The sequence below is a fragment of the Papaver somniferum genome, chromosome 11 (assembly GCF_003573695.1).
Source record: "Papaver somniferum cultivar HN1 chromosome 11, ASM357369v1, whole genome shotgun sequence".
Taxonomy (NCBI): Eukaryota; Viridiplantae; Streptophyta; class Magnoliopsida; order Ranunculales; family Papaveraceae; genus Papaver; species Papaver somniferum.
In genome coordinates this window covers 72,425,975-72,453,644 of record NC_039368.1, presented here as the reverse complement: position 1 = coordinate 72,453,644, position 27,670 = coordinate 72,425,975, and the positions used below count along the sequence as shown (strand labels likewise).

Genomic DNA, 27,670 nt, shown 5'->3' with positions numbered 1-27,670 from the left:
CTTCAAGCCTAGAAAGTAACCATACATGATGGAACTGGATTAAAGACGGCAAGTTGAAACCTAGCGGTGTAACAGTAAGATGTTATTTTTGTTGTTTCTTCTAATGTCGTAGTTTTAGTTCATGTAGTTGAGGCATCTAACATACGATAATCAAATTAGGAATTCACATTATCATAATCAATAGACATTTCTAAGCAAGGGCTCATCGTACCTTACAGCTGGATTGTTAAAGGCTTGGTATGTGGACGATCATCATTACAAAAATGATAACTCCATGTGTACACTCTTTGTTACAGCGGTCAATAATGTCACTGATGTGTAATAAACTAAAGGGTTTTCTATACAAGTGCAAACATTACCTTCTCCAATGCAAGATACACTATCTCACATATTTTTTTATTATTTTTTATTATTCCCAATGCCAATGATTGGCTCTTATCTTGTGCATGGATGCACAAGATAACAAAATCCCTAAACTAAGACCAAAGTTAGCTAAATGGTTATCGATGCAATCATTGTTCGTATAATGAAGGCAAATGAAAACAAAGAGAGTGCTAAGCCCCACACTTTTGAGATCTTTTGGTATGTGTATTTAGGTCACTTTGAACACAAACTATTTATGATTGTTGAATTTTAGACGAGTTGAATTCTGTTGAGAAGGTGATGATCTACAATGTTTTAAATAAGCTACCAGAAGTTGTGCACTTTCTTTATTATAAGTTAGAACTTGGTTTTGTCAGCATCTGCCAGAAAAACACCTATAATCAATTAAGTCTTCTTGTAGGCCGTTTTCTTTTATTTCTTGTGCTCAAATTTGAAACATGCCTGCTTACTTTAGTAACATGCTGTATTAGATAGACGAATAACTACATGTTCTAATAATTTGTGATTCTATTAATGTCATAAGTTTAACAGCAATGTTGAGAGCTTTTTGTAGTTTGAATATTGATGATAACATTAGTCGTTCAAGTGTGTTGGTTGCCCTTAACCATTTTTACCCTCCCACGTATATACCAAAATCACTAATAAGATAATTTTCTTTAAACAACTTTGTCATCGAATATTTTCAAACAAGCTTATAAGCATTGGCGTGTGTGCATAATGTCCTTACTTTGGGCCAAGCTTATAAGCACGGGCGTGTAGATGCGCCTTACTTTGAACCACTAATAAGATATTGCGGAAGTTTAAGTTTATATGCCAAACAATCCCACGCAATCATGCGTATCTGGGATTTTAACGGAGCAATTAGAGATAAAATTTGGTTCTTACCATACAAAATATTCATCAAATTTAAGGTTACTTTATTAAAAAGCCTAATATTTATCTGAACTTCCAAACCTCACCAAAATACAGCACATCTGAGTTATACTAATTCCTACCCGAGGAATTTGGATAAACAATAAGCACGGATCGCAGCAATACAGTAGTAAGCTAGGTGGACTATGAGCATAAACGAGAAAGGAATCTTCATGCTTTCCATTGGGTTGTACCCGGTATTCTCTAACATTTACATCCCTAGATGGCTACTTTGAACTGAACGTGCATTTTGAAATGTTTATCTACGTAATTTATTTATCCTGACGTCATTAGGGGCGATCCGGAAAGAATCAGGGGCGACTAATAAGATAAAATACGATCACCCAAAACTAAAATAAAACCATCCCTTATCTCAATATTTTTGAAATGTCTAAAATGCCATCCATAATCGGTAGACAATACTACAATCGGTAGTTTATATTGATGTATGTTGGTTTGTGTTATGAAAATTATAATCGGTAGTTAAAATAGTTATTTCGTGATGTTAATTTTCTACCGATTATGGTTGCAGCCCCAAATTCAAATTTTTCAAAAACCAATGGAATTTTGAATTGCTCTATTTGCACAATCGATAGTTTCGTGATGTTTATTATCTATCAATTGTACAATCGGTAGTCTCGTGATGATCATTTATCTACCGATTGTCATAGTTGCCCCAAATTCAAAAATTTCAAAAACCAATGGAATTTTGAGTTTCCCTATTTGCACAATCGGTAGTTTGGTGATGTTTATTATCTACAGATTGTACAATCGGTAGTCTCGTGATGTTCATTTATCTTCTGATTGTGATAGTTGCCCCAAATTCAAAATTTTCAAAAACCAATGGAATTTTGAATTTCTCTATTTGCACAATCGGTAGTTTGGTGATGTTTATTATCTACAGATTGTACAATCGGTAGTCTCGTGATGTTCATTTATCTACTGATTGTGGCATTTTCAAAAACCAATGGAATTTTGAATTTCTCTATTTGCACAATCGGTAGTCTGAACATTGTACAATCGGTGTCGCAAATTCAAAATTACCAATGAAATTTTGGATTTATCTATTTGCACAATCGGTAGTCACAATCGCTAGATCAAAAAAAAAAACTCTACACTATCAATTATGAATGGACATGTATGTATTTTCAATCTATTTTGTCTTATTAATCGCCCCTAATTCTTTCAAGGTCGCCCCTAATGACGCCAGGTTATTTATCTGCTCGATCAAACAAAACTCCATCAATAATCACAGATATAAAAACAGAACATAAAACCAGTTCTTCCTTCAACAAATCTGAAGAAGACTTTTTATCCAGAAGAAATCACTGACTAAATCTAAATTGAAGTATTAGGAAACCCCTCTGGTCTAAATTGAAGTATTAGACCCATCCTTAGCTAGCTTAAGCGCAGAGAAGTTAGATTCTCTTTCACTTGATACAATACCAGTTAAAAATAAAACAAAATTAGTTCAACAGGAAATGCAAGTGTTCAGGAATATCCCCTTATCCAAGAATCATGAAACTGCAAGAGAATCACTGAGACACTCCAAGCCACTTCTGGAAAACATCAAATTCGGTGTAATCACTGTCTGAGATCATAGTTTGGTACCTACACCTTTCCTGCAGCCCTGATTGAATCATGAAACTGCAAGAGAATCACTGAGACACTCCAAGCCACTTCTGGAAAACATCAAATTCGGTGTAATCACTGTCTGAGATCATAGTTTGGTACCACGCCTTTCCTGCAGCCCTGATTGCAGCAGATTCCTCCTACAAAATCATAAATACATTAACAAGATTAGCCAACTCGTATCTCCAGGGCAAGAAAAATCGCTGACAAGCCAGATGAAAAGAAACTCAATAATATGCACATCAGAAACATTGCAGATCAACCCAGTAAATCAAACAATTCCTTAACACCCCCTCCTCCTCCCCCTCGGCCCTCCCTCTCCCTCTCTCTGATAAGACTACTGATCCCATAGTAAAAAAACATGTAGGCAGTCTGAAGAGAAGAATATTAGGTTGAGACATATAATAATAGGTATTAATCCTAGGTATCAATCGAGCTAAAAGATTAATTCATCTCTTACTAGTGTGCTGCTCAACTTATCACTGCTCATCAAACTGAAAAGAAAGTTTATCAATACATGATACTTCGCATGTAAGTTTAAAGAGACAAAGTATACATGTACATAAGCTTCTAAATGAACCAAAGAAATGGTAAGGCAGACATTGATAATCTGACAAGTACAATAGTAAGATTGAAAAGTAAAAGAATTGAAAAGGTTCTAGGTAATAGTGCATAACCAAATAATGCAGAAAAGGCTTGCTCGTACTTTGTATTACACTTCCTACTGACATACAAATTGCGGTCGACCAAACTAGAAGATTAACTCATTTATTTGCTAGAGTGACTATCACCTCATGATGCACAACCAAATGAAGACACTAGCAAGTAGCAAATATACAATGTACATGATTAAGTTAAACATCATTCCATAGAAACATATTAAGCACACAGCAGTATATGATTGAAAAACTTGCAGCTCACCTAGAATTCACTACTCGGACACAATCTAATACTCTACTCTAATTGATAACAAAAATAATTAGAACTGATAGTCCAGATATGTTTAATTTACAAAAACATTAGCATAAAACAATCAAGCACTAATAAATTGGAATCACTCAGTCCACATTCATCAACCATACCACACACATTATGCAAAACTACATAAAAGTAACAAATTAATCATTCATATTGTATTCAAAGAGAAAAATGAGGATTAAAATGAAATATACCTTGGAAATGTTGGTCCTCTTTTTCTCAAGCTTCTCCTTCTTAGCTTTAACACGTTGAGCTTCAGCAAGAAGAGCCATCCTCCTAGCAGTCTTAGCATACGGATTCAATCTCAAAAGAGTGTTCAAATTCTTCAAAGGATTCTTCTTCATTGGTGCTCTCTTTGAATCCTTCTTAATAGGTCTAACAACGGACTGGACTTCATCAGAGTTAATAATTCTAGCAAGATCAGCATTAACCATCTTTGATCTAGGTAAAACATATCCTTTCTTCTTCTGACTAGATTTCTCAAAAGACCCATAGATCGAATCCAATTTCTCAAATGCTGATTTAGTCCAAATAATAAACCTACCAAGATGACCACCAGGTGCAAGTTTCAGCAAGTTAAGTCTCTCCACATTAGCAAGCTCAACACCAGGAATGTTTCTAAATGCTTTTGCGATCTTGGTTCCTTGAGTACCATAAACAATCAAAGGACCTTTCTTAGAAACATAACGTCGGTTCCTCATTTTACCTTTACCTGGTCTGATCTTCTCACTGTCCTTAACCTTTTCAGCATCAGCATAAGCACCAAGTTGTTTCAAAACCTTAATAGCAGCATTAGTTTTTTCAACACCTTCGATGGAATCATTAACAACTAAAGGCAGTTCAGGTACACCTTCAATAGTGTGACCACGAGCTAAAACGATTGAAGGAACAGCAGAAGCAGACAAAGCTGAAACAATAGCATACCTCTTCTGATTAACATTGATCTTACGATGCCATCTTCTCCAGATTCGTGTAGGAGCAAACATCCTACCGCCTCTACACATGTTACCAAAAGCTCCTTGACCAGCACGATGAGTACCACCACCAGGTACACGAGGAATACGAGAAACAGCACGACCAGTTCCCCATGATTGAGCTGATGTTTGATGACCTGCTTTGCGACTAACTGCGTATGGTTGACGACTGTTTTTCGACATGTTGGCATGAACAAACTTGACGATATCTGGACGGATTGATGCTTTCATTACATCTGGTAATGGAAGTGTGTTTCCTCCATCGGTAGACATGTCTCCATCCAAGTTCTGGATCGAAACTAAAGGTCTTGCCGCTGCTGCTGCCATTGTTGATTGATAGGTTTGATTTGAGAGAAGAAAGGAGGATTTTTGTTTTCTTTTTTTTATTATATAGTAGAGAGAGCTAGGGTTTGGGAATTTGTAGTAGAAGGGGAAAATAAGAAAATTATTCAGAGATGCGTGTGAACCGTTGGATTGAAAATGTATTCTTTAGGGTTTAGCAAATAAAAGTTGATGGGCTTTTTAATGCCTGCTATAAACCACTCTTACAGCAAATCCTATGATAGTGTCACTCTTTCAAATGAAAGAGTGCACTACCAATTTGGGCAGATTAGAAGCTCATATAGGTAGTGTTTACCCAACTTTTTCTCCAAACACGTTCATGCACTCGTTCAGTTGAACGAGTAGTTGATAGTGAAATATTAGATGGAGGACGGTCTCCCGTCAAAAAAATTTGAACCTTTTAAACCAAACGGGGGACATTCCCCCGTTAAAGTAGTTTTTTTAGGGTTTTTTTATTTTGACGGGAGAAAGTCTCCCGTCTAAGTAGGATTTTTAGTTTTTTTTTTCTTTTTTACGGGGAAAGTCCCCCGTTAAAATAGTTATTTTAGGTTGTTGTTTTTTTTTACGGGGAAAAATCCCCCATTTAGTGTTTTTTTTTCATTTTTATCTACAGTGGCTTCACTCGTTCATACGAAGGAGTCCTCTTTCATATGAAAGAGTTAGTCTTCATTTAGGGACTACCCATAGGATATGCTCTTAGTTAGCTGAAACCGGGGAGATTGTAGAAACATAATTGACTCATTCTTATTGTATGTCCTTTGATGAAATTTGGTACCTAGATTTTGTTTCATTTGATTATATTTGTTGTGAGTTAACAAATGGAAATGAAGTCTTCTAATAAGAAATACACATAGACAGATGAGAATTGAAATTATATGCAGAAGAAATGAGCAAAAGTTTCAGTAGAAACAACACTATATTATACACCAAAACAAGCTTATTATAGCGGCGGCATGGTTTATTAGAGGGACGGCAGTGTGATAGTAATGTTCTTCTAATTGGTTAGGGGATGTCCTAAAGGAGATATAAATTGATTAGATTACCCTTTTCACCTTAAACAACCAAAATCAGATCAGTTCTTTTTTTCATCTTCTTCTTCATCTTCTCTTCTCCTCCATCAACCGTAACCTCCATCAAAACTGAAAATTTCATTGTCTTCGATTAATTGGCGATTTGAAAAACGTTTGGAACAACCCAGTTAGGGTTTAGTTTATTGTGTTGGATTTGAGTTAGTTGTGTATCAAAAATTACGGTTTTGTATTAAAATTGAAATTGAAATTTCTGGTTGCATGTGAGTTACGGTTGGTAATAACTCAAATACGAATCGTAATTGTAGATTGGGTTGATGTTACGGTTGGTTTTAACTCAAATACCAACCGTAAGTTCTCCGTTTTGAGAAATATGTTCAGTTACGGTTTGTATTTGCATCATATTTATCAACTGTAATTGAGTTACGGTTTGTAACTCAAACAACCATACCAATTGTAAATAATCATGTGTCTTAAGAATTTATCAAATAATGATTTACGGTTCAAAAGTTAAGTTGACACACCAGCCGTAGGTAGTTACTATTGGTCTCGATTCATTAGTTACCAACCGTAATTTAGTTACGGTTGTTGTGTAAATTTAATTACCAACCGTAACTGGTTTTACGATTGGATCTTCCTCAAATTTAACCAGTTACGGTTGGTATTCGATAACTTACGAACCGTAACTAAGAGTTACGGTTGGTCACAAGCAAAATTGCAACCGTAAGTTTTTCTTTTTTTTCTCCTCTGAACTTTTTTTGTTTTAACTCTAAAAATCTGATTTTGTTTTGATTTTGAGTTAATATAAGTGAAATTAATCAGTAACACTAAACTTGATTATCATCACTAAATTAGGTTATCAATAATGAGGATTAATTTATCATTTCCAATTTTCTTTTGATAAGGGACACCTTGAATAATGACCTTTTTTGTCCTATTAGAATCCCGCACTTATAATAAGCTTGCACCAAAAATACATAATACTTTATAGTTGGTTAGTACAGGGTCTTTTGAAGCTCAAACCCTTCGACTGTGGGAGGAGATTAACTATTGACATCGTATACAAAAAGATGTAACTAATAATAGTATATGGACATGGAAAAACCAACAGCAGCATCACAAAAGTACAGAAGCTTGCTTCTTTTTTCTCAGACTTCCATCTTACATCCTTCTGAAGTAAAATCGGCCACCATCGCCAGGAATAGGTGTCATGCTGATCTGTCCTTAGTCGACAATGCCACCACATTATCTTCTCATAGTTGAATATCACCTCCTCCTTCCGTAGTAAAATCCGCCACCACCACCAGAAGAGTAAGTGTGATGCCGGTATCGAACTCCACCGCCTCTCCCACCACTTCCCTCCCATGTGCTTCCACGGCCTGACATGGGTCTACTTACTCCGGTTTGAACCCAATTCGTTGTTTGTGCTCCAACTCCATTCATTTCTTCCTCCTCCCTGTCGTTATACTCCAATATTAGCTTTTTTAAACTCTGTTTCTCTTCTAACTCAGCAGCCTCTTGTTGTCTTGTGCTCTGCACCAATGAGCAATCTTTAGGGATGAACATCTGCTTTGTCTGCTGTTTGTTCCCACGTTTCACAAGAACTTTCACCCGCACTTCCTTCTTACCACCACCTTCTTCATCCATTGTATCCTCACCACTGTTTTCACCTTCAGAGCCCCGTCCATGATGGTGATCCTTTGTTGATCCTTCAAACATATTCATTGGTATCACCATGTTCATTGTTGGTCTGGACCGCATTTCTAGTTTACGCGATTCCAAACTCTCTTGCATAAGAGCCTTGAGCTCACGGTCAAAATCAGCTTCTTCCTCGGGATCTACTTTTATTACCTTTTGCCTGACTTGGACTTCATCCTCGTCGGAAGCTGCAGGCCCACCTTCGTCATCACTGTCACTATCCTCATCCTGATTCTCTGATCTGTCCTCATAAGACTCTACCTCACCTTCACGCCCATCCCGGAAAATACTTCCACTTCCTGTATCACTCTCACTGTCTCCCTCATCTTCATGACCTTTACCATTTTCCTCAACCCCATTTGCTTCGCCTTTCCCATTTGCGGAGATACTAGCAGAGGTTGTCCGCCTTAGCTTCTCATTGTTGGTCTTGTCAGTTGAGCCTTTGCGTTCATGTTCTTCAAGATCTATAAGTGCCGCATTAACTTCCTCGATTGACAAATATCTCGCCATGTTTGGGCGTAAATTGGCAAATAGATCCTGCAAATTTTTTTATTATTCAGCTAAACAGACAAAAAGAATGCAAAGAAACTCTAATAAAGAAAACATGGTTTACAGTGGATTTTTTTTTAAGTAATATCATCGTGTTAAAAGTTAGAATTTTCTCGATAATGCTTCAAAAGTTTAAAACTTTAGAAGTCCCAGCAATTGACAGTGCAGAGCAGCCAAACTAACCTGTAAGTCGAACTCAATATCCAAAGGTATTGGGCCTTTGCTTAATATGTATCTCTGGAAATAAGTTAGGAATCGATCAAGTTTTCGTTTTGAAGAACCTCTATTGAAGAAGTGCCCACAAGCATGGAGAAGTGTTATAATCATCCGGACGCGAAACCAATCTTCAGGTGGGTCCAGAACATCTTGCTGCAACATTCATAACAACATTAATGAGTAATGAATACTTCTCATATAATGGATATTCGCAAGAACAGCTGAACTCTATCTTCTTCTTTTTTTATGTGAACAGCTGAACTCTTTCACTGAATAAGTGATTACTTCTCATGTAATAAGTACTCAAACTTTGACTTCCCCAAACAGCAATAACAGCTCCTTTTTGTATGAACTTTAAGACGGTTATCATTAACAGAATACAATCAATATATTCAGATTTATAGGACAGAAGGCAAACAAAAAAACGATGCTTAAAAAAAATGTACCTCAGGTGTCCCATGCCCAAAATTAAGTATCAGATAAAGTGTCTCGAATATAACAGAGGAATCAACAAGTTCATAGTTGTACAGATCCCCCAGGAACCGCATGTGTGCAATCCTTCGTTGCTGCATCCCATAATCATTCACCTCCAACCCCACTCGTATCTCCTCCAAAACCTGAACAGTTAAAGATCAGATCAATTCAAATTCTTGAGAGCAAATTTGATAATCTGGACTTCGTGCAGGGACAGATTTGATGGTGTATTATCCATGAGCAACAGAAGGACTTAGAAAAGTAGTATGCTTCATCATCGATATCGTCACTAGCATCAATATCGAAATTGTCACTACCATCAACAAGATAACCTCTAGGCCTGTCATCAGGTCACTCTTGAAACAGCAAGAAAATCAGGAACAAAATAATGAAATATATTCTTGCAAAACATGGTCCATATATAATGACCAGGATATGGCTGCTGGAAAGAAGATCATGTTACAGTGTGGATATAAAATGGTGCCAGTGTAAGTTGAAAGTACTTCACCAACCTCATCAACAACTGCCACAGCAAATTCATCATGATAGCGACTCAAACAAGCAGTTAGAGAAGCAATCAGGTCAACTTGACTGTATTTTCCTTTGTGAACCTTCAAAAAGCACTTCAAGAGGTACGTTTCACATTCACTCCAGGGTAATTTACGAAGTTGCCTCAGAACATGCTCAATGGAGGATTTATTTAGGTCTGAGAAAAGCAGTTTTCTGATATACTGCAGAAAAGAAAAGGATTATTGAGCCAACCCGGTGATACACAACATGCATTGATAATACTTTTTGAGAAAAAATGGAACAGTTTCAGAAACTAACAAATAGCAAGGATAAAATTTTGTACCTGATGTAATGGAGGACGGACTTTAGAGACTCGGGCAGATCGTTCAGGAGGTTTGCACAGGTAATAAGCATTTTCCACAAGTGTGCTGTGACGGGGATCCAAATTCTTTACGTTTTTTAAGCGCATCAATATCTCAAGCATATTTGCCATGCGGACCGTTGTTTCAGGAGATCGATATAAAAACCTTCCGCAAGTCTCAAGAAGGTTGCATGCAACATCTATGTTGTGATGGGTGAAGTCATCTAAGCAACCCTACATTAACAAAGTAAGGTCAGATTCCTTCCATGACTTAGTAGCTAAATTGCTTTTACCAACTTGAGTGTACCACCCATAGAAGTCTGAGGTTTCAATCTCAAGATAAATACACAAGGTAGAAGTACCCTTCACAAGCAAATTAGCGGAGGACCTTAAAATAATAACTTGAGGCCCTGCAAAAGGATATCACCTTACCTTCAAACAAATAAAGACGAAACCAGCAGGTGCAATTTTGAACTTGCAAAGTTCTCCGATAAACCTTATGTTCCTGATCTTTGTTTCGATATTCATTTGATCCTGAAGATAACAGTAAGAAAAATAAGCATCTGGAGCACCACATGAAATAGCAAATCACTCTGGTCATACAAATCATGCTAACATTCCAAGCTTCAGCACAATATCATTTAAAACTTAAACAGGAGGTGGACCTTCTTATTTATTAGGAAATTGAATTCCTCCTCCAACATAGCCAGTAGCATAGAAGAGATATCCTTCATACACGTTGCCAGTGTGGCCACCAGACGAGAATAGTACGGTAGTAACTCCAAGGAAGTCCTTGGAACATTAAACAACGCTCTTACAAGCCTTTTTCTATTTGACTTTGAATTTAGATAACAGAATTCTACCTGCAAAAGGTTTAAGGTAATAGATTACACGATAATTAACACAATAAAATGTTGTCCCAATAAAAATATGATTTGATTATTACCGTCAAATGATCAATAAGATCACGGCTCACGCAGCCCGGAAGCCTCTGCAACAAAGCATCCAAGCTAGTTCCTTCGACACCTTTGAGTTTCTCTTTCTCATTATCGACCTTCTTTTCTGCATCTTTTTCTTTTCCTTTCTCCTTTTCTGAATCGTTAGTTTTTTCTTTATCTTTATCCTCCTTGACTTTTGCTTTGACATCAAGTGTTCCCTCTTGCAAAGCTTCAGCATCTGCACACCCCTCTGTGGCTTCTTGTACAGCCAGGGGAGATTGCTCTGGCTCGGATGTAGATTCCTGAATGCAAAAAGATAGAAAGCATGAGGAATTCACCATATATTGAATTACTTAGCCATAGAGAGAATCCTCAAATATCAGCCTCCCATTACAGAATTATATTAAGGGTTCCACCAAAAGTAACTCCTTGGGCCTTACAGTTGATTGTTCTTGTGATTTGGCAGATTGTTCAGGAGCCTTCGTCTCTGATTCTCCCAATAAAACAGCAGGGACAAATGCCCTAGAAACATGTATGAAATAACAATAAGTAGCAAATTCCAAGTGCAGAATTTCTCACTATTTGACAAGCGGAAGTTCTTTAGAACAAGGAGAAATTTATTATCAATAGAGACGGTAATACTATCAAAACAGACCTTAGATCCGGTAAGCACTCATAGAAAGCCCTCGTGTCTTCATCATCCCACACAGGCTCAAGAGCAGAAGATTCTTTTCCATTGGCAGGTGATGATGTATCATCTCCAGTTGTAACCCTAGTTGTGTGACCATCTTCTGGCATCATCGGAGGCTGCATATCAAGTGCTTCTGCTAAACTGTAAGCAATAAAATCACATGAAGAGGGAGCTGTAAAACACATAAGAAAACATGAAACTTCAATGCTAGTAACTGCATATCAACTCTTAAAGCAACTTGAGGACTTCCACGTTTCGATCCAGCTAGCTAGCTTAATCCTCCAAGAGCAGTAACTATGTGAAGCACATCTTGTCTATTCCAAATGGTTGTTTGTAGGTGGTCACTAGACAAAGGAATAACAATTTCCTCGTATCACGAAATGCCATGGTTGCCACCATCACTTAAGTTATTTAAGTTAACCCAGTGAAAACAAAAACTTAGTCATAAAATGATGGAAGGAAGGTTGCAAACACCAAGAGTATATGTTGTTTCTTTCAGAGGTTTTACAAGGTCAAATATGGTAGCTCTACAGAGGAATCAATTTGGAATTTCAAAAAGCTCGCAAGGAGTTTAACCCAGAATATGAGCCCCTAAAACAGTAATAGAGCATAGATATCGAATGTATACAGTGATAAAACTTACGATGAAACACCACGAAACAAATGGTCATATGACTTTCGCTGCTTCTCGTACAAAGTTGCATTTTCCTCACTGAGCTCCCCTTTAGCATTCAAAATCTTTGCATTTTCATGCTCCAATTGATGAAGGGCCTGTAATAGCGGACAATAAAATAACAGGGACAAATCAGATTAATGCGTAAAATCTTACACGAAGTTTAAATGGATGACTGTATGAGGAGCATTGTTCTAAAAGTTGGAACTCCAAGTGACAGTAAAGGTAAGTTAGCTTACAGCATGCTCTGACTGCAGCAGCTCTGCAGCCACATCATAATACGTGTAAATGATCTTTTTGAAGATTTTCTTTTGATCTGCAGTGATATTGAGGCCCTTGAAAAACTGTAATAGCACCGCTGTATGTTAGGGGAATTCATACCAGAAAACATGCATCGAATAATGAACTTCAATAGAATAAGAGTAAACCTTAGAGTATATTTTACAGATCTGGATAAAAATTAGAACCTCAAAAAATAGCTCCAATATATATCCATAATATAAACATGTATTGACCTTCAAATCATTACTAAACTTCCAAAGTGAGTTTTCTTAAAAACTAAATGCAAAGTTCAATCAGTATAACCTGCTTCTGATGAAGCTTATAATTTAGATTTGGCAATTGACATAACACTAAGCAATACAACTCATTCTAGTAGTAAATAATACCACATTATATTACCAAATAACACCACCAAAACTGTGTCTGGATATAGCTCGGAAGTTAATTGGGAATTCTAGAAGTCAAACAACAACTTTCTCGGAAAAAACAAGCTTGCTTCGCCAGAAGCATCCTTTCTCATAGAAAGTGGTTATTGATTTGCTTTATCCTCTATTTTTCCTTTTTCCCTTTTCCTTTTCTTCATTTTCCATTTTTATTTTTATTTAGAAAACCCAAGTGTATTTGTTTCATGAAAACTAAATCAAACTTTCCTCTTCCTGGTCATACAAGCTTACTGACTTATTCTTTTATTGTTGCCTGTAAACCATATAGACTTTTCAACTGTTTTGGCTTCTTAATAGTACTTTTGCTTCTACTAGACAAGAATAGAACCGAGACTGCTACAGTTCTGTATCCACCACTTAGTTACTCGTTATATAAGTAACTGACATCAGAAAAGTATTAGCTCGGAATGCATCTGCAAACCAAATTTGGTTAGGTGATCAGCTAACAGTAGTTCACAGTTCCCTAGCATAGCATTAGTAGGAAATCAAATAATGGTTATTGAAAAGAAAATACCATACGCGCGACTAACAATCACTCGATAAAGAACGAATTTACTCATGGAATACGAAGCACGATCAGATTTACCAGCTTTGGCATATTAAACAACGATTAAGGCTGTAAGCTGTAAACCAAACAAACATCAGTACCTCTTCTTGAAACTCCTGTCCAGATAGAGAAAGCCCAAGAAACACTCTTGCTTGCCGAGCAAAACTCGCGAGGAGGGATAAATTTGTTGAAGTTGCATCTCTATCCTTTAAGTGATCTGAGCTAGTAAGATCTTTGATAATAGTAACAAAAACACCAGCTTCTTCTATAACTCCAACAAAATAAAGTTCCAGAAGAAGTTTTAAAGTGCTACGTTTCTTCATGGCTTTTGAGCTCTTATCGACATCCAATTCATCTCCGGATTTTCCGGAGGAAAAGATTTTTAACAAACCCTGAACCAGGCTTGGGGAAAACTCCTTGTACCGTTGGTGAAGCAAAGAGCATATCTATAGAATAGAGAGATGTAAGAATTAAGAAACGATAACAACTGCGCCGATTGGAGTAAGATATTTACAGAAGCCTACAATCAGTACATGTTTGTGCAACAATAAGAAATTACATTATATTTCTTAAGACTTTCTTGCCTCCAATATATGGATGCCTAGTTGGCAGTATACTGGATTTCTTACTTCTTATGCATACAGTGGAATCAGCTCAAGTCTCCCTATGCACAACAGCTCAAACTACAGATGGAGACTGAACATTCACGTGAGAAATGTATAAGAATCACCTGGACAGCTGCTTGGATATCTGAAGTTCTAAGCTTGGCATCACAAATAGCTGTCACAGCTTCACTAACGAATTTGCTCAAGTTGACATGTCGTAACTCTTCCATCATTCCTTCTTTCTGCTCTTCATTGATCTGTTTAAGCTTCTTAATGACTGCTGTATTGCGCTTAATGCTAGAATCTAGTGTCCTCAAGAAACCCGTATCTAACAAAATAAGTTTTGGCATATTTAGCTTTCAGAAATAAATTTCTTTTAACAACTGCAAACATGTAACGATGAGAACAATTATAAAAAACCAAGAGCAAAACTAAATTCACGTAAGATGTTACTCAGCATAATCGTTGCATTTCTTGTTATAACAAGAATGAGTCATACGTAAATTACTAGATTCCTACCAGGCCTTTCGGGATTCAAATTACTCTGACGTAGAGTCATCTTTGCTTCCATCGATTTCTTAAACTCTTCCAGACGGGCAACATTTTCCTGAAACAGAAAATCATCAAAAACGCATTAGCCACATAATCCTCATACACATTAATATGAGTGACAAAGTTAACCAAAATTTATTAAAACCTGTAAAAAATCAGTTGAGCACGATAATTTTCATAATTTCAGTAATCAAAACCTTACCTCATCGTCTTGCTTACCCGGAACACGACATTCATCTTCAGGGTGATCCATAGAGTTCGCTTCTAAACTTCACCTGTTATCTAAACACTACAGAGACATGATAAACTGATATCAGACTCGTGCCCTAACTTCTTAGGTATAGAGATGATGTATTGGTTTCGCTTTACACATAAAATAACTACGTTGTAGTAAATTAACCAAAAATAATGCACCGAAAAACTCAAAAATCAACAGAATTAAGCAAGATAAAGTCGTAATTTAAGAAAAAAGACTTATAATTGAACATAATAATAAAAAACCAAAAGCCTATCTAAAAGCGAACCTCATGAATTATGAATCTAACTCGGGCGAAATCTTATATGTTAAAGGATCGTGCAAAATCTGTAGCAATTAATCTTCAGGTTGAGTGGACGTTGGTTTATTAGTTTGAGTTTAGGGTTTCAAAACGAGATTCTGAGTTTCAACCGGAAGGAGGAAAAAAACATGAAAAACCAAAGGGTTATTTTGTTTTTGGTACTCCGGTTGAGTTTGGTCTAACATTTGTCCAGCTTGGTGTTTGGTACTTGTTTATGACGACCTATGTTGACTTGGTTATATATTGACTTCTGTTATGAAAATAAAAAAAATAAAATAAAATTTAAATTTTTAAAAAAAAAGTTATTGAATGTGTTTACAACCATATCCTTCTCTGAGTTCATCTTTATTCTCCGTGTTCATCTTCATTTTTTACTTAACCAACGTCTATGACCGAAGCTTTTATCTTTCCTATTCATTCTCAATCGACAATCCAGAGATGATTTTACCATCTTCACATAACAGATCAATCCTCTTTTGACTACAAACACGGTATTACCAAAATCCTCAATTGATGATGAACCTTATTTTCATCTCAAATACTAAAGACTCAATTGATAAAGTTAATCCGTAAAACTACAATTACACAGTAACAATGAGTACCCATTTATCTATTTGATAAGAAATAATCATCAACTAAGCAAAACCGAAATCCACATATGTTCAAATCAGTAAAGAACAACATTCATATCAAACAGACATAATGGATTTTCATAAGTTCAGTTCAATTTCAGGGCATAATTCATCAATATAACAAAATCAAAAGAATTACTCACAACAAGAAATTGTTTCCATTAAAAACCTTAATTCCAATTTCCCTTACATCAATACCCATGAGAATTCGAAAAAACCCTCACCCCAAATCCATGAAAGCTCATGAAATTTGAAGTACATACAACATAATCATTACCTTATTCTCTTCCCGGTATTTGAATCATCTTTCTCCTCTTCTTCGATACAATTAAAGCTAATGATACAATGATATATTGAATGGGTTTTCAAAGAATTGTTGATACATGAAACCAAAATTCTTTTACTGATTCAAGCTAATTCATAGGAGGAAATAGAGAGAAAACCAAGAAATGTTGACTGAGTTGGATAAAATTAATAAGTTTTCTTAAGGGGAGAAGAAGAGGAGTGTTGTTTGTTTGTGTGGCTGATCAGGAAGGGGAAAAGAGAAGATGCAGGGGGTTAGTCGTGGGAGAGTTTGAGAGATTTTAATGGAGTTAGCAAATCCCCTGTTAGTCGTGAGAGAGTTTGTCAAAATCTTTTAAAATCTCTGTTAGTGGTGAGAGATTTACAGGGAGTTTCTAAAACTACCTCAAAATCCCTTAAACTCCCTGTTAGTGGTGAGAGATTTGATTAGAATCTTTTAAACTCCCTGTTAGTCGTAAAACACTAGAGTCATAGGGAGTTTATAATTTGGGGGAGTTTGAGGGAGTTTCATGATGTTTTTGTGTTTGAACAAAATCTCTGAAAAAACAAGAGATTTCTGGGGAGTTTGGGTTAAACCCCCCAAATTGCCTAGACTCTCTCACACTCCCTCTAAATCCCTAGAGATTTAAATACATTAAAATCTCTCAAACTCTCCCACGACTAACCCCCTGGAAGATGTGGTTGCCTCCGGGGGATGGAAATGATGGAGAAAGAAGTATTTTTTTCTTTTTCTAGTTAATATTACGAAATAATAGCCGCCGACCACGCGTATAAGATCAACGGTTGAGAAAAAATAACCTGAAATTATTTGTGTGAGTAACTTAAAATTATATTTAACCTAGTCAATGTAAGTCAACGTTAAGTCCAGATACCAAACACCAAGTTGGACAAATGTTAGACCAAACTCAAAACGACAAAAACTGAAGAACCCTGATTTTGGGCATACCAAAATCTTTCTAGGCATACAAAACAATAGTCCCATCTTGGGTGACCTTATAAGGGGTACCCTATGGGTAGTTCAATTACCTATATACCCTTAATACAAAAATCTAAAATCAGTTTTCTAAAAAATCAAAATCAGTTTCCCTTACCATCTCTTCTTCCTCCTCCTCCTCTAGCCGAACTCTTCCCCCTCCTGCGAAAAAAAATTCATCATCGTGATTAATTGTCGATTCGTAAAAATTTGATCGTCGATTAAACTCAACCACATAATGACTCGTACAAAGAAAAGCAGGGACTATGCAAACCAAATCGTCTTCTAATCCATCAATTGAAGAAGAAGAACCAATTGAAGATGAAGGTGTAGAAACTGAAAATCAACCACCAATTGAACCAGAAATTGAACCAACTGCATCTCCAACTCCGGAAATGAGGATAAGAAAGCAAGTTTTACAAACCCAATCTCCTATTTGCTGTTTTTCATCGATTAAATGACGGTTACAGTGTTGGGTTCGGCTCAAAATTGAGTTGCGTTTTTAGCCGAATTGTTCTTCACAAAAGCTTCCTGTAAGTGTATATGAACAGTTCGGCATGAAATTTCATGAAATTTCAAGCCGAACCTAGTCACAGATAGAGATGCATAGGGGTTCGGCGTATTCGATAATCATAATATGTGTCGAACCTAGCACATTAACGAGGTTCGGCTATTACGATATTCTCAATATGTGTCGAACCAATAACAATATTTTAACCCAAAAAATAACAAAATGATGTTCGGCTCATACGATTTTCGAAATATAAGCCGAACCGGTAATTATTTTTTTTTCCGAGCTATTCAGGATGTTGTTCGGCTTACTATGAAACTTTCATATACGCCGAACTAGTGTCTAGCAAACAGTTCGACACATGCAGTAAACAGATTCAGTAATCCGAACCGTTCATCAATTGGTAGATTCGGCTCATAGGTGTGAGCCGAACCTCAACCTGTTTCGCCGAACCATGATTCAAAAAACCTAACTTTTGATAATTGAGAGCTATAGAAGTGAGATTAAGTATAGGATATAAGTGTACCTGTGTATTAGAAGCATTGGGTTCCTCATCAATGTCTTCATCATCAGGATTTGGCTCATAAAAATCATCATCTTGAGTTTGTGTTTGAGTTTGAGCTTGAGTTTGAGTGGGTGTAAAATCATTCTCATAATCTAAGAAATCAGTCATTTCTGGATCATTGTTGTAGTTGATATGTATTTTCCTAGGTTTTTTAGATTAATGATGACCCTCCTCATCCTCCATTGAATCAAGAATTAGAATTTTCTCACTTTCTCCTTCTCTTTCTCTCCTTCTTAACCAAACCAAAATTTTGTTTTTTTTTTCCTCAAATTTTTCTTCTAAACAACTCTTATAATTCTGAAAATTATTTTAATCACTAAACAAAATATTTAATCACTAATCAAGATTATTAACACTAATACGTAAAGGGCAGATTTGCCATTAAATTTTTTTTGGGTTAAGGGGTTATATGATTTTGCTATTTCACAACCTTTTTTTTCTTCATTCAGTATGCCTTGGAAGATTTTGGTATGCCCAAAATTATAGTTCAAACCGAATACCAAAAACAAAATAAACCAAAACCAAAACTATTCGTCTGCTGGAGATACTGAGAGGAGATGTTAACAGTGTTGGGCCTAAGCAGCGGGTGAAATCTAGGGTGAGCATCGTGGATTAGAACCGGCCCATCCATTTGTTTACAGATGAGTGTTCGGTCCATACACTTATGGACCGGCTGCAGGTGCGGGGTTAAAAATATGTTGGACATATACGTCCACTATGTTAATTAATATTATGTTAACTAGGGTATGACCCGTGCCCTTAGGGCAGGGTTTTGGGTTGCTCTTTTTTGTTATGGGCAAATATTTAAGGATTGGTGCCATAATCTGTCTCAAACTGATTTTGAAGCTATTAATTAGATTTATCAACAATTAGAAAGTCTTCTAGCATGCACCAAATGGTTCACACAGGTTAATTTCTTGGAACCATGGAACATGGGATTTACACCATAATTTGTTACTCAAAAAGTTTGAGGTGCTTCAAAAAAAAAAAAAAAAAAAAAAAAAAAGTTTCGAGGGAAACTACTGGCAATTGAGATATCCATGACAAATTCACACTAACAAACTTGCAAACGCAGAATCCCAAATGGAACACATAGAAATTCTAAATTTTGGTATAAAAATAACTTGTCAATTGAATTTTTCGAGATTACAAACGTCGGTTCATTTATTTATCTTGGACATTCTGCATAGTGAGTTAAAAATAAAAAGAGTTTGTTCATTCTTTGCAGTAGTAGTTACAAACGCTCCCAATCTCATGCGTCGTGTCATTTTCCTTCATTCTTCTCGCATCTGTGCATCCTGGCATATAACTGGCTATGGATGATCTTGTAGACTTTCCCTTTTCAGTTGCCCTTTCAAGACGCGAAATACCCTCTTATAAACATTATGTTATATTCATTAATGCAATGACCTTTCCTTTCCCAGCAACATGCAAATATCTGGATATTCTTGCATAGACAAATTTTAGTTCGTGAATTAACAATATATAGGGAAAGAGCGAATTGATAATTTTAGTCAATGAAAATATAATAAGTTGTAACCCAACGGTCCCAACCAACCTTAGACCATCTTTAGTAAGACCTCCACAGTTAAGTGTTTGAGAGAACGAAAACAGGGTTCCTCGTCCAGATGCCTTCCATTCAAATAAAATGGTAATTTCAAAACAGAGTGTGAATAAAATGGTAAGGTATTACAGAGTTATAACAATAGGTAAGGATGGAAACAAACCTTATCCGTCTGAATTCCACAAAGCAATGCATTAGGAGTCTGTTAAGGACAAAGCGTCAAATCTCCGAGAAGGCAGAAACTTACATCCATCTTGTAAAGTTGCTTTAAGGTATTATCATCGTCTTTGACGTCATAGATCTCTCTACTGTATGCTCAATAATCTCACTTTGGCAGACTGTTTCTGCGACTTTGTTGGTTGTCATTCCATAAGAAAACATATGGATACTGTTTGTGTGTCGCTTGCATTGAGATACCCAACGATGATGAAGTTAAGGATATCCTTTGTATGAATACATTCTCCCTTTCTTTAATTACCAGTTAAGATGGTTGCTTGTCACTCAACCCTTAGTCTCCGTACCTTGCAGAGCCCGGTTTTTGCTGCACTATTTCTTAGCTTCATAACCGGGCAGCCAACCTTGCCAAAACATTTCTTTTTGTCACAGACACCAAACTTGCTAGTTTAAAGGAAACTTAAAAAACCAATTCCCTTTATTTGCACTTGCAACATCGTTTTAACCTACTCCTATAAGAATGGTCACCCCATTACTAACCTTGCAGCTCCCTTTAGAAAGGGTAATAATGGTAGTTCCGTCACTTTGTCGGCCACCAAGTATGTGTAGAAACGCCCTTGGTAAATCTTCAAAATGGCAGCATTAACCGCATTCACGTCATCATTTTCCGGCAACATTTATTCCTGTCAAGTATTGCAGCATTCACGCCATCATTTTTCACTGATAACATTTCTTTCTGTCAAGTATTGCGGCACTAGATTACGATCTATCTTGAGGCCCGGGTATGTATTTGCACTTCTAACAAAAACCAATTACGGACACCAAACTTGATAGTTTAAAGGAAACATTGATAAAAAACCAATTTCCTAACTTTGCATCCCACTTGGAACGGTGTTTTTAAACTTCTCCTTTTATAAGCATGGTCACCCCATAACTAACCTTCCAGCTCTTTTTTAAGTGCTAATAATGGTAGAACAACATATTGTCACATATACGAATCCACCATCCAGTTTGATACTGTGAGTATGTCCCGAAATGAATACTATGCCGTGTAGTTGTTGTATCCATTAAAAAGTTTCTTTTTCTATAGATTTAGCTTAACTTTCTGTACAAATCTCCATGGGAATTCGAACTCTATCCTCGAAAGCCCTACAAATACACATAAATCAGTATACTCTTAAGTAAAATAAGTCACAGAATTTCTCGAGGGAATTATGCTTGTTGAATTGTGTAAATAAAACTATCTGCATTTTAACAAAACAAACTTGTATACATTTCCAGTCCAAATTATCATTTAGTTGTACAATATTAATTTTTTGAACTCATATTAAAAATAAAAATAAAATCCCCATTCAATTGTTACTGACTGGAATTTAGAAAGAAAGTTTGTCAACACAATAATACCTTTAGGAAGTTATGTTACCCACTGTCATGTCATTTCTTCATCGAATACCTTAAGTTGTCTTTTCATTTGTCTTTTGAATTTTTGTATCTTCCTGGGGTTGGGTTCCTGCCATTTTCATTCCTACAGAACACAAAGTACGTAAGAAACAATAGGTTGTTTGAGTCAGGGTATGCTAATTTTGATGGCTAACATAGTTAATAAGGCACCTATAAACCATTTATTTGAAGAAAAAATTCTGAAGATGGGCTAATGGTTTAAGCCATAAATCCAAAGATTGACGAAACCACACAACTGACCCATATTGTCTGATATTATCTTACTCTGTAGTTAAATCGGAATTGACGACTTCCTGGTAATTAATGCACATCGATTTCTTAGTTTTCATTTTTGAGGTTGGCAACTTACAAATACATCTGGGTAACATAGGTTATACATGTTTTCTTCTAGCAACGTGTCAGATGTTTGGAATTGATGCTCATAACCCTTGTGATAAATCTACAATACGTGTTGAAACCTCTAATTAGAAACAATTTATTCATCTTGAATTTAATATCCTAACAAAAAAAAGTGAAAAGCTATGTGCCCATAGAACCAAATATTTCCCCAGCATATAGGAAAGTTCCACTGAAAGCTTTGCTTAGCTCTCTTCACCAAACTCTACATCCTCCTTTCTAGACATGAGTATCTTTATATATAGTAGCATATTTATATTACTTTCACGGAATCAAACATGATGATGCAATCTACAGTTTATCGCAATTTCAAGCATAACTTTGTAGCCTGATGTAAAGTGAAATGAAAGGTAGGTTGTCGACAGTATGTATCATTCTGCAATTGACGAAACAACATTAAGCCAGGAATTACAGGTTGAAATATTTCCACATGAGGTCCTTTAACAAAGAAGGAATCATAAAACCGAGCCTATTTGTAGAAAGATCTGCATAAGCAAATGCAATTAACCCCATCAACTAAATACTCACACGTACATTTGCTTAAATTTACCCTAAAGTATTTTCGAGTTTATAATCAGATAATAAACTCATAGAGTTTCTCTTGAAGTATATAGTAATCCTCCACCATATGTTACATTGTTGCTAAGACCAAATTAATCAAGAATAGATTTTAAATTCGCAGGAATAGTGTTATAATAATTACATTGTTAAGATGCCAACAATACATAGTGTTGTTACCTTGAACGGCTGATCCGAAGAACTCAACATCGACCCACTTGCAGCAGACCATTTCCTATCTTTGAAAGGGATCTAAATGAGAATAAAAAAATCGACAACCATGTCAATAGCTTGTAATGGTAAAAAACATGAACTTGTAATGTTTCGTGCAGTTAGCTGGACTAACACTTATCGTGTTTGAATCAACAATTCACAAGTTCATCCCTCTGTTGGTAGTGCCATCTGCTTCAGAACACAATAAAAAGACAGACAATCAAATAATTCTGAGTGATGAATGAAACCAACTAAATCTTAATGTCACCTCAATTTCCTTCTCACAAATAATGAAAAGAATCAAATTGGCTAACTTCACGCTCTTAGTTCCATTCTTATCAAAATCTAGGCATTCTGAAAATATTCAAACCAATCAACTCTCAGGTTAAGCAATAAGAATCTTAAAAGTTCTCTGGTTTTAAACAAACCAAAACATAAAATGGATTTCAAAAAATAACACATCATAATCTAATACAATCACCATTAGCTAGAACAAAAGGAATCACAAAAATCTGATAGTTAGAGACGAATCGCGAGACTGAATTCACAAAAAAGCCCTATATAAGAAACCTAATGTCAATTAACCCAAATCGGAGAGTCATACCTGGGAAGGCTGGGATAGTAATATGTTCCATGGGTAAAGGTTGTTCATCTCTGTGGGTTGAGACCGAATTACAGCTTTGATTGCTAAGAAAAGGCGAAACGGTTGTTTTCTTAATTATATCAGATTAAATGGCACATAATTAGGTGAAACAGATGTTTTTGATCCGTAGATGAATCGTGGCCGTTTTTTATATACCTAAACTGTAAATCTCGTCGACCGACAAAAAATTATTTGAGAGTATAAACGCATATTAACGGATTCATCTGGACCGTCCTTTATGTGTCCGAACTATAGAGAACCGTCGATGTAGGAAAACACCATTGTCCCTTATAATATAGAACGGATTCATCTAGACCGTTCTTTATGTGTCCAAACTATAGAGAACCGTCGATGTAGGAAAACACCATCGTCCCTTATAATACAAATATAATTATTTTTTATTGAGAACTTTCTTGTTTAGTCCAATAAATCCGACCCGGATTAATGGCTAGTCCAACGGGAAAACATATTTACTCGCTAGTCCAATTCTTTTTTTGAAAAGAGTGAAATTACTCTACTAACCCTAACATATAATATTATGTATATTAATACGTATGTAGTAACATATGTAGTATGTAGTATGCTAGTAGTAATATCCAGTATACTAGTAGTAATATGTAGTAACTAGTATACTACTAGTAATATGTAGTAACTAGTATACTACTAGCAACTAGTATACTAGTAGTAATATGTTATATATTGATACTACATATTAATATGTAGTATGTTATATATTGATACTACATATCCATATATAGTATTAATATGTTATTTTCAATACTGTTATGTTATGTACCGATATTACATATTGATATGTGATACATATCAATATGTAGTATGTTATATATTGATATGTAGTATGTTATGTATTGATACTAGTATACTAGTTACTACTAGTATAGTGTACTAGTAATAACTAGTATAGTAAAGTAGTTACCTAATTTAACAATAACAAATTAGTAAGATATTTTTGTTACTACTAGTATAATACATATTAATATATAGTATCACCGTATTGATATTACTAGTATGTAGTAACATTTACATGTGTTGATACTAATTAGACCTGCAAGGATGTTTTAGGAATTTAAAAAATACACTTTATAATCTCCACGAAGTTTTTGGATTAGAGAGTAAATAATCTAGTCCAAAAACATGTTTTGGACTAAGGAGTAAATATTTTTCACAGGTGGACTACCCATTAACTGGGTCATGAAAAATTGGACTAAACAGTAATTCCTCGGTACTAGGATATGACCCGTGCCGTGCCGGTCCGGGTTTTCAACATTGTTTATTTTTTATTCCTGTACACCGTTGGGCCCCATGTAATGTCTGTGGAACAAAGAATTACTTTTCGTGCCGGCAGGTCCCATACTTTTCTTCAAATGTTATGATTTCGAAACAATACTGTCCGGACTCCAAAGTCCAAACTATAATTCTTCAACTCGTGTATCAGACAAATTTGTTTATGACCAAAAACCTGTAAATTCAGGTGGGACAATTCTGTTGACATTGAAAAGAAAAGAGTGGAGGATGGTGGTGACTGTAGTGCTTGATTTGATGGTAGTCATCTGTTGACATTGAAATGGGGATATTACTATTGTTGTTGGTAATTTCTTTTCACTGAAAATGTTATGCATCATTTTCGTAATCCTAGATCTGAAATAATTAGACGTGATGTTGTTGAGCCATTGTTGTTGTTAGTTGATGACATCTTTGAATAGCCATCTCCCTGTCTTATACTATCGGTATCACCGTATTTAACTAATTTTTATTTTTTAGTCCCAAGGTTTTGTCTTCTTATAGTATACTCATCCCGTCTGGAAATGGACCCAAAAGTTTAAATTGCTCAAACATATAGTGATTTGGGATTTCAACATAATAAAGCCTCTAATATCTAATGATTATGACATTTTTGAATAGTGCTCAAACATATACTGATTTGGGACACATAAGTTAATCTAAATACGTTGATTCTCAATAAAGCCAAAACATTCTGTATATCACAATGTCTGAAGTGAAAATGGACACGATATTTTCTCCATCGCTTCAAAATCCAGGTGAAGAATGGAAATAGAAGTATAGAACCATAACTTAATCGATAGAAGAAATGTAATGCATTGAGCAAATTAGTGACTCGGGGATCTATCCACATGGAATGGCATGAACTTAATACTATGTGATGGGTATTTTCATTTAGGAATATGACAAAAGATCTCCAGGAATCATAAAAACACTTTTCACCTAGATTTTACATTATTGACGCGGCTGAGGACCATTTCTGATAAGCACGTAAGTGCTACATTTTATACCCATATTTATATTAGCTAGGACTTAATATTTTGGCTAATAATATTAGTTTAGTGCTTTTGTAGAAAGCACAAGTGAATCCGATTGCCAAAAAAATAAGTAGCTAAATTGGAAGTAATAAAGGTGTTTGCAACAAAGAATATCAATGATGGGGTTCATGGCACCAAGGGCAGTGAACTGTAGAGCTGCACAAGACCCGGTCCAGACCCGGTGACCCGCTCCAAATCCATAATTCCCGGACCTGTACCGACCCAGACCCGGAGTAGCCAGTACAGGTACCGGTTCTGAATGTTGATACCCGGAACAGACCGGTACAGGTATTGGTTCTGGCCTATTCCCGATATGTACCGGACCGAAATACCCGGTAAATTAGAGCCATTGATATTTTTTAGGATATTACATCCTAGCCATCCCTTGTAGGTTTAGTCTCATCTTCAAACATAGGGTATTTCATTTTATTTTTTTCGTTTTTCCCGATCTGAACTCCTCCTTCACTGAAGAGTCTGAAGACGAGAACAAGAACAAGTGAACAACAGGCACCATAGATCGTGAAATTTCTTTGTTCATACGTATCAATTTTCACCCCCCACAGATTCAAGGTTAGTCCTGGACTCCTGGCTTGAATCTCAATTTTTTCTCAATTTAGAAATTTGCTTTCCTTGTTTTTCTTCTGAATCTTCTTGGGTTCTTGTTTACTGATTCCTCTACAAAGTAAACAAAGATTCTTAATAAGCTTAACGAATAAGGTGACGCACTGACGCTGATGTTGTTGTTTGAGTTCTGAAAGAAGTAGAAAAGGGTAAGATTATTTAGGTTTCTGAATTGATTGATTTCTTTCCTTGAAGTTGATTTGTGCTGATAGATTAAAGATGAGTCTTCTGTAAATTTTGAGTTAGAGTTTTGCATGAGGTTTAATTTTTGAGTTTGTAGAAAGTTAGGGTTTTCCCCTGTTTTTCTCAAAAATCCAAAAATTAGGGTTCGTATGAATAAGGGTGACTGTTTTGGAATCCACAGATGAAGAAGATGAATTGGTTAGGATTGAATTTGGGTTGATGGTTTAAGGTTCTGCATAGGATAATTAGAAACTAGGGTTTTAGGTTGTATTTAAGAATTAATTGGATTGTTTTGGGAGGAAGATGAATTGGGTGTTGCTGTTGGTGTTCTTATGTAGAAATGGATCTAGTATTGGTAAATACAATTGATAAAGTTGTTCTGTTGATATGAATTTGGGTGGTGAATGATTTGGATTCAGTTGAAGGGGTTTGTATGAATTAGTCTTTGTAATTAGGTTTGGATAGAACTTAGGTTTGGATTGAACATATTAGCAAATATTACCATTCAAAATCTAAATATAGAATCATGAGAAATCAGTGTGTAGAACCTAATGTTTGTTTGGCGTTTGATCACTGACAGTAGACTTAATGTTGTAATGTTGCTCATATAGTTTCTTGTAAGCTGCTTTGATTGAAAACCTTTCTCGTTTCTCTATCTTGTTGTCTTGTTAATTACCTGCACTGAATCACTGATATGCTGCAGCCTTGTAGGCCTTTGAGGTGCTAAATGGGGAAGCGCAAAACACCAGATGATTCCAATGATGCTGATGGCATTGCTCCTGTTAGTGTAAGACCATAAGAATTTTTTCTTTTTTTCTTCCACTTTTGTCGAGAACATCAACTGGTGGCATTAATTTGTAGATGAGTTGGTGAAATCATGTCGTATTTTTGATGTAAAGGTTAAAATAGAATTTCAAGAACTCTTTGAAGATTATAAGTCCTTGTATTCAGTTCATGAGGAGGGGTCAACTATTGATGCTGATAATACTGTTGTCAATCCAGTTAGTGTGCAATCTCATGGTTACTTTTCAAGTTTTCTTGTATTGCTTGCTTACTTTATTGTTTTACTTTTTTGTTGCAGCCTTATGGGATTCTCTGCTAAAAAATGCTTGAATTAAACTCCATGATAGTGCAGCCAGCGCCATTGGATGTTTGAACTTAAGTGTGTAATATTGTTTTAAACCTTTG

General features: G+C 35.8%; 2 protein-coding genes and 1 long non-coding RNA gene across 10 annotated transcripts; all 3 read right to left on the bottom strand.

Annotated features, from left to right (window-relative positions):
• Positions 1-2,510: 2,510 nt before the first annotated feature.
• On the bottom strand, positions 2,511-5,280 carry LOC113321327 (60S ribosomal protein L4-like). Of its 2 annotated transcripts, XM_026569222.1 has the most exons (3): positions 4,101-5,280; positions 3,031-3,068; positions 2,511-2,907 (listed from the first exon to the last, which is right to left on the bottom strand). In XM_026569222.1, the coding sequence occupies exons 1-3, from the start codon at positions 5,205-5,207 to the stop codon at positions 2,832-2,834; spliced, it is 1,221 nt and encodes a 406-aa protein (XP_026425007.1). In that variant the 5' UTR covers positions 5,208-5,280; the 3' UTR covers positions 2,511-2,831. The 2 variants fall into 2 exon arrangements, with proteins under 2 accessions (XP_026425007.1, XP_026425006.1); XM_026569221.1 differs by having other exon boundaries at positions 2,517-3,068; positions 4,101-5,277.
• A 1,860-nt stretch (positions 5,281-7,140) lies between these two features.
• On the bottom strand, positions 7,141-16,559 carry LOC113323855 (regulator of nonsense transcripts UPF2-like). 4 transcript variants are annotated; one of them, XM_026572201.1, is made up of 17 exons: positions 16,256-16,559; positions 15,009-15,078; positions 14,757-14,844; positions 14,363-14,565; positions 13,734-14,078; positions 12,600-12,704; positions 12,331-12,458; positions 11,652-11,828; positions 11,437-11,518; positions 11,005-11,298; positions 10,724-10,921; positions 10,491-10,592; positions 10,041-10,292; positions 9,700-9,918; positions 9,160-9,330; positions 8,681-8,866; positions 7,141-8,485 (listed from the first exon to the last, which is right to left on the bottom strand). In XM_026572201.1, exons 2-17 carry the CDS (start codon positions 15,024-15,026, stop codon positions 7,517-7,519), a joined length of 3,537 nt encoding a protein of 1,178 aa, XP_026427986.1. In that variant the 5' UTR covers positions 15,027-15,078; positions 16,256-16,559; the 3' UTR covers positions 7,141-7,516. The 4 variants fall into 4 exon arrangements, with proteins under 4 accessions (XP_026427986.1, XP_026427984.1, XP_026427985.1 ...); XM_026572199.1 differs by lacking the exon at positions 16,256-16,559 and adding an exon at positions 15,314-15,513 and having other exon boundaries at positions 14,992-15,078; XM_026572200.1 differs by lacking the exon at positions 16,256-16,559 and adding an exon at positions 15,314-15,513.
• A 2,855-nt stretch (positions 16,560-19,414) lies between these two features.
• Positions 19,415-23,438, bottom strand: LOC113320249. 4 transcript variants are annotated; one of them, XR_003345992.1, is made up of 8 exons: positions 23,301-23,438; positions 22,965-23,050; positions 22,830-22,885; positions 22,664-22,735; positions 21,473-21,593; positions 20,058-21,217; positions 19,889-19,962; positions 19,415-19,768 (listed from the first exon to the last, which is right to left on the bottom strand). It is a non-coding gene; the product is annotated as an uncharacterized LOC113320249 (long non-coding RNA). The 4 variants fall into 4 exon arrangements; XR_003345991.1 differs by having other exon boundaries at positions 19,415-19,777; positions 22,830-23,050; XR_003345990.1 differs by having other exon boundaries at positions 22,830-23,050.
• Between the last annotated feature and the right edge of the window lie 4,232 nt (positions 23,439-27,670).